A 6,988-nucleotide genomic window follows, 5' to 3' on the forward strand; every position below is an offset into this window, starting at 1 on the left:
CCAAGTTTTTTTAATCTCTGTAAATTTCGCTTCTGTCTTCTCAGTGCCCCTGTGATAATAATGAACTCCTGTTTATTGAGTAGCCAGCCATCATAATAGTCCTTTTGTACACATTGCATACATTATTTAATTTAATCCTCACAGTAGTCTCGAGAAGCAAATGCCATTATCCGGCAGACCTTGAGCTTTCATCGCCAAGTCAATAGCTAGCAGGTCTTCATGCCAGAATTCAAATCCAGTTCTCTTTGACTTCAAAGTCTTTACCTTAGTGTGACAACTAAGAGTATCACTGGCTTCAAATCTTGGCTCTGCTACCTACTATGGGGGATTGGATAAGTCCCATTGCCTTGGTTTTCTTTATAAAATGGGAAAAATAATAACCCCTGTCTTGTAGGAGTGTTATGAGCCTCCTACAAAACTTGACAAACATTTGAACAATTCCTGCAGCACCACAGTACCTCCCAAACTGTAAATCTGGTGCCATCCTTAAGTCCTCCCTGCACTCATTGATTTTGGATTAGTCCTTTAGGGACCTTGTCTTCACAGCTGTCATTACCTTAGTTTAGATCAGTGTTTGGCAAACCACGGTCTGCCAGCCAAATCCAGACATCACTTGTTTTTGTAGATACAGTTTTATTGGAATGCATCCACACCCATTTGTTTACATATAATCTATGGTTGCTTCCATCCTAAAATGGCAGCATTGAGCAGTGGCAGCAGAGATTATAGGTCTGCAAATCGTAATATATTTCTATGTGCTTCTACACAGAACGTTTTCCAACTCCTGGTGCCTGGGTATTGCAGTAGTCTCCTTCCTGGTTTTCCTGGTTATATTTCATTTCCCCTTGAACCCCTCTTCTCTATGCCTTCTCCTGTGATAGGAGGAATCTCCCTAAATTGTGAACTTGGTCATGCTTCATTGATCTTCACTGCTAACAGCATCACCTTCCACCTCCTGCTGATCCCAGACAAGCCTTATCCTTGGCCCTATGAGCCCTTGATGTCGTTTCCAACCCCTTGCCCTAGTCCTCAATAATCAGCTCAGGGCTTCCATCCAATTAGAAGCCCTGACCTCCACAGGCTCAACCCATGACTTCTGCTCCTCTGTGGCATATGCAACTCTTCAATCCCAGCATTTTTCTTACTCTATCACAACTGTGGGGCTAGCTGTCAGTCCCTGTCACTGCTGCAGGCTCCTCTAGAAAGCAGGAATGTGTTTTTCATTTTTTTTTTACATGTCCAGTGCCCAGTCTGGGACCTGGCCATTAGTAAGTGCCCTTTGGCTATTTATTGCTTGCTGGCATTTGAGCTGGGGTTTGAAGGTTCCTATAAGGTGCTAGGAGAATATAGAGAAGAGGCAGGTCAGGAGAGGCTTTCTGGAGGAGGGGACAGTTTAGCTAAGTCCTTGAGGATGAGAAGGAGAATAATAGAAGATAATGGGAGAAAGGGGGTAGTGTGAAGAGCATGCGTAAAGGTGATGAGACCTGAAAAAGGCAAGTAGGGGAAGTGACAAGCAGAGGAAGGAGGTGTGTGAGGGGGAGCTGAGAGGTACAGAGACAGGCCCTGGGCTCATGTTCTACGAGCTCAATCTGCTGCTCTGAGGCTCATGAACATGGCAAATGCCATACTCCCTGCTGCCACTGTCTGTCTGCACGTCAGTCTTCTAGAAGTCCCTTAAGGCACCAACTGTGTTTTTGTCTTGTCATTCAGTCCTAAGTGCACACAATTCCTGGCATATTATTGGTTCTTAATAAACGTTTCTTTTGTTATTGAAATGCATGAAAAGTATGAGAATGCCCCAGATTTAAGGTGGGTCCTCAATGTTTAGTATTCTACTACTAGATGAACATTTGTTCTCCAATACTAGATTGGAGAACTTTGGGCATATTTAACCTTAGCTTTCGAATTTTCTGCTTGATGATTCCTATTAGAAAAAAGTTTCTATCCTCTTAAGGGCATTTTAAATTTCTTAGATCATTTTGGTTGACTATTCCTAGACAGTCGAACTCTGTTCTGTTTTTGCTAAGGTTTTAAAGAACATCTAAATACTTTTTTAATCTGTAAAACCAGAGACAGTTTTTTTTTCTGTCTCATTTTCAGTTTATTTCTCGTGATTTTGACATTTTTCTATCAATGAAAGGCTAAATGGAGTTAGGAGAAGTTAACTCTTATTTGTAAGGCATGTCAGGGGACCCTTGAAGGGTGGTGCCTCAGAAAGAACACAGCTTTTATTAATGATGTCCACTGACCAGTTCTGCCATTAACTTGAGGGCTCAGAGAGCTTGGCAATTTTGAAGATGTCAATGAAATGAATGGGGTGGTAAAAATATGCCCAGAAGATAAAGTTGTGATTTTGGGGGACCTCTGCACTCCAGGAAATTCTCCAAGTCTCCACCTAGTTATCCAGATCCTCAGAGTGAAGACGAAGCTTCAGTTTCAAACTGAGTACATTTTCCATCCATGGATCAGCTTGTTTTGTTCAGTTTTACTTTGAGTGTTTGAGGTTGTCTTTTCGACGTAACAGCTAAACCCACGGCTTCCTTTCTCGTAAAACCAAAACAAAAAGGCTTTCTATTCAGGTGCTGTGTGTGTGTGTGCTCATGTGTAGCACATACCTGGGATCAAAGTCGTCTATATAAAGTCCTTGATTCTGTGTGGGTTCAAACGCATTTCAAAGCTTCAGGATCCTGAAAGTGTTCGCTGCTTCCTGAAGACTTGACGTGGCTCCCACAGGCCATGGCTGGCCTCGGATTCCAGAGGCTGGAGGCTGGGCTGGACCTGGCCACCAGAGCCCGGCCCTGTGCAGCCCTCCTGGCTCTACTCTTTGTCCCTGTCTTCTCTGAAGGTGAGTGAGTCTTCTGGAGTGTGAAGGAGGAGAAGGTGTTTCTCCCACCTGGGTTTCATTTCTTCCAGCAGTCAAGGGCAGTGATTTACAGCAGAACCCGAAGCTAATGGTTCAACTTCAGGCTCCTAGCTGGGCTGGCTCTGCCTTCCAAGGCCAGCAGAGGATAGCCAGGTAGCAGCAAGCAAGCAGAGATGTGGCTAAGAGCAGAGGGACAGGTATTTAGAAGGGACTTCACGAGTGCATGTGAGTTGTTTGGGAAACATGGGCAATTTCAGACACATCTATGAGATTGGAAGAAAATACTGTCAAGTTAGGTTATTCAAGAGGGAAAGAATATCCACCGTCCTGAGTATGTTTTAGCTGGGTATCAGGGTGAGCACAATATTTCCCTTAAAAGAAAACAAAACAAAACAAAAAACATTGAGCAGATCATGAGAAGGGTTTCTTTCCTATACAATTCAGAGTTTTAAGGTCCTCTAAGTCATTCATTTTATAGAGTAATTAGCCAGCTGGTTTAAAATGTAAGCAAATCCATGGAAACAACACCTTCTTTACTCAAGTCAAAGTTTTAAGTTCCTTTTAATAATTCTACAAATGAGTTAGTCAATTATTTAAAAAATAAAATAGATTCATAATTATTGGCAGATCTATGTGTGAGTCTCAGATGCAGACTCCCAGTTTTCAGCTATTTGAGGTGGATACCAGGTTTGTTATAGGGTTTAAAATGAGGAACATTTTAACCAAATCTCAACCCTGTCTCTCTCTAGACCTTCTTGGTTGAGAAACCATATAGTTTATATGAAGTAGGTGCTCAAAAGTTGATGATTTAACTTTTGCTGGAGAAGAAATATTGATATGCATTTTTCTCACTCATATGTTTTGAACATGTAAAGCCTAAATATCCTCGGTAGTATATACATTTCCTAAAGGAAGTTTATCTCAGCCTGTAACTAGGCCTTCCCATGATAAATACTGGGAAACTGAGTGTGATTAGATTTAGTAGTGACAAGGGTGAACTCTCCTGAGAGAAGGGGAGGACATTTAGAATTTCTTAGGCTTAGAGTCAATGCAATAAAGATTACTGAGTGCTGATTTGGGCAGGATAGAACTACAGTTCCCAGGAATTCACGAGCCACAGGTAAAAGAGGGAGGAGATATGATTAGCTCAAATAACTCTAAGGCAGTGGCTAGAAGACAATTACTAGCTCAAATAACTCTAACTTAATTCTGTACTGCAATGGAACTACCATAGTGCAAAGGCTGCTCAGAGGGCATCTGATGGTCAGAGATGAGGGTGGGGATGGAGACGGTTCCAGCTAGCGCAACTAGAGTAGCCATGGTAGTGGCAGGCACCATCTTGTTCTCTCTTCTAAGGACAGATGTCGTCTAGGACAGGAGGAAGGAACTAACATCTCTAGGATAGGGTGATCTATGAGCAGGAAGTGGTATCCTGAAAACTCAGACTGGAGTGATCAACTGAAACTGGATCACAGAGGACATTGAATGTTCCTTGTTTTATTTGCTTTCGCAATCAGTGTTAGTAAAGTGTCAAAGGGTACGAGCAGATGAGTGACATCATTTAACATTGGTCTTGGGTTTCACTTGTAAGACTGGCTAGATGATGTGGGAAGATGATGTGATATGAAGCCACCATTTCTCAGACGACGTGAGCCTCTTTGTATGGAGAGCTGGCTTCCTTTGTCCTGTAGAGGCAGAAAAAATAAAGCACAAAGGAACACAAAGAGCGTTCAAGTGGAGGAGAGAGGAAGGGCAGAGCGGTGGCGGTGGTGGCAGGGGAAGCCCACAGGAATGACAGCAGGGTTGCCTCCGCCTAGAGAGGAAACGACCCGGTGCCTGGGGCTCTGTGGCTTCCTTCATCGAACGTGTCTCCTGCCCTACAACCATAACCTCGGGGATGGGGCGGTTGGCTCGGCACGCCAAGGCTCAGTGGCTCCTGGGTGAGAGAAAGAGCACAGGGCCAGCTGAGAAAGTAGGCAGAGCCTGGAGGAGGTGTGCTTCAGACTGTCCCCTGCGCCTCACGGTGGTTCCTGAACCGTGGTTCCCTTCCTGTCATTCTGCCCCAGAACCCAAGAGTCGAAAAGCACTTGGGTATTCTCTAACTCATCCCCTCTTACCATATGTGGGGATGAGGAAAGCCTAGGGGAGGAAAGACTTGCCCAAAGTCATGTATTTCATGGTAGGACCAGGTCCTCTGTTTGTCACAACTGTGTTCTTCCTGTCCAGTCCTGAGGAAATGATTTCCCAATGAGGAAATGCCTTTATGGAGAGTGACTGGAAGACAGAGGGTAGGGAGGAGAGGGCAGGGGTAGGCGAGGGGTTTGTTGTATGGGGCAGCAGGCCATGGGGCATAAAGCTAGCTGTAGGGCCTTATGGAAGACTGATCTTCTCTGGTGGAGGGCTCACCTGGGTCCAGCAACGGGCATAAACTCACCAAGTTCCCTTGGCTTTTCCGTGCCAGCCATGCATGTGGTACAGCCTGCAGTGGTGCTGGCCAGCAGCCGGGGCATTGCCAGCTTCGTGTGTGAGTTTGCATCTTTGGGCAAAGCTGCCGAGATCCGGGTGACCGTGCTTCGACGGGCCAATGGCCAAGTAACCGAAGTCTGTGCCACGACCTACATGGTGGAGGAGGAGTTGACCTTCCTAGATGAGTCCATCTGCTCGGGCACCTCCAGTGGAAACAGAGTGAACCTCACCATCCACGGTCTGAGGGCCATGGACTCAGGACTCTACCTCTGCAAGGTGGAGCTCATGTACCCACCACCCTATTATGCGGGCATGGGCAACGGGACCCAGATCTACGTTGTTGGTGAGAACTGCTTCCCGAAGCTGGCACCTTCTGCACTGCTGTCTTCTCTGCATAAAAGCAGTTTTGCTCTTTAATTCTGTGTGGTTCATCTTGAGGGCTGTGCAAACTCTCCCTAGGAGTTCTCTACCCCATAGTCATCTTGCTCATGATGGGTGACAACTCTAATGACATTCTGACTCTAAAATAAAATGACCTGGGGAGGTCGGGGCTCTCACTCTGGAGTGTCAACCACCATGAAGTATGGCCTGTGCCTTTGACATGCTATGACACTCCTGGGAAATTGTCCCATCAGCCAGACTTGTCTGTGGCCTACCAGTACAATTGAGGGGTAGACAGCAAGGTCTGGAAGCTATGACTTCTTCCTTTTCCCAACAATGTGGGGAGTGGAGCCCTACGGTTTCATATGGCCACAGGTGGGGCTCTGCTTTGTTTTCTGTCGTAGATCCAGAACCGTGCCCAGATTCTGACTTCCTGCTCTGGACCCTCGCAGCAGTTAGTTCGGGGTTATTTTTCTACAGCTTTTTCCTCACTGCTGTCGTTCTGAGCAAAACGGTGAGTCTGGGGCTGCCAGGGCACCCTATTGGATGGGGATACCTTGGGTGGTATCAACTGACCAAGTGATGGCATTGGGTATAGTGTTCATGAGATGTAGCAGTGCATGAAGAGGAGGAAGGACAGCAGTGAAGAACACACTAGAACCCCAGGCATTGGCCTTTGAGGTTTCGGGATGACTAATATTTCAGATGAGCATGTTTGACATTGAATGTTTGTGTGCTTCTGAACAGGGTTTCAGTTTGAGTAACCGTTTGAACAACATGGGGCAGCTATTTTGTTCTTTCTCTTCGTGACAATTGTACTTAGGTTAACTGCCCTGAGACACATGGTTAGGTGGAGTAAAATCCTGCTAGACAGGACCCCTTGAGAGGCTTCATTCTCCTCCTAAATGTCCCGCTATATCACCTGGATAGCATTTTTTGGTGCCACACTTGTGCCTTCCTTGCCCAAACTGTAGCTGCTCACATAACACCTGTCCCTATTATCCAGTCTGCTTGACTGAGATGTCTTGCCTTCCCTCCAGACCAGTAAATGAAAGCCCTGGTGGTTTGTTTTGTTTTGGTTTGGTTTTTTTGCTACACTTGGTGGTGGGGGTGGAAGGGGTGTAGGTGTAGAATCAGACCTCCTGTCAGGATTTCTTTCTGACAGTCCCTCTCAGTCACCTCTGCCTGGGCCTGGCTTTGCCATCACAGACTCACCCTCCCTCCCTCCCTCCTTCCTCCCCTCCTCTCCCTCCCTCACTCTCTTCCTCCCTCTCCTCC

The 6,988-nt window shown here is 46.0% G+C and overlaps 1 protein-coding gene across 2 annotated transcripts in view; it reads left to right on the plus strand.

The window, feature by feature from the left end:
- Positions 1–2,736: 2,736 nt before the first annotated feature.
- CTLA4 (cytotoxic T-lymphocyte associated protein 4) overlaps positions 2,737–6,988 on the plus strand; it is a 4,910-nt gene continuing 658 nt past the window's right edge. Inside the window, exons 1-3 of one of the 2 annotated variants that reach the window (XM_008074310.1) lie at positions 2,737–2,845; positions 5,325–5,672; positions 6,115–6,224. In XM_008074310.1, the coding sequence (XP_008072501.1) occupies positions 2,737–2,845; positions 5,325–5,672; positions 6,115–6,224 (567 nt within the window). The remainder of the gene's footprint in view (positions 2,846–5,324; positions 5,673–6,114; positions 6,225–6,988) is intronic. The other variant, XM_008074311.1, reaches the window with a different exon arrangement.

Source organism: Carlito syrichta, unplaced genomic scaffold, assembly GCF_000164805.1.
Source record: "Carlito syrichta isolate Samal-C Ts95f unplaced genomic scaffold, Tarsius_syrichta-2.0.1 Scaffold316389, whole genome shotgun sequence".
Classification (NCBI taxonomy): domain Eukaryota; kingdom Metazoa; phylum Chordata; class Mammalia; order Primates; family Tarsiidae; genus Carlito; species Carlito syrichta.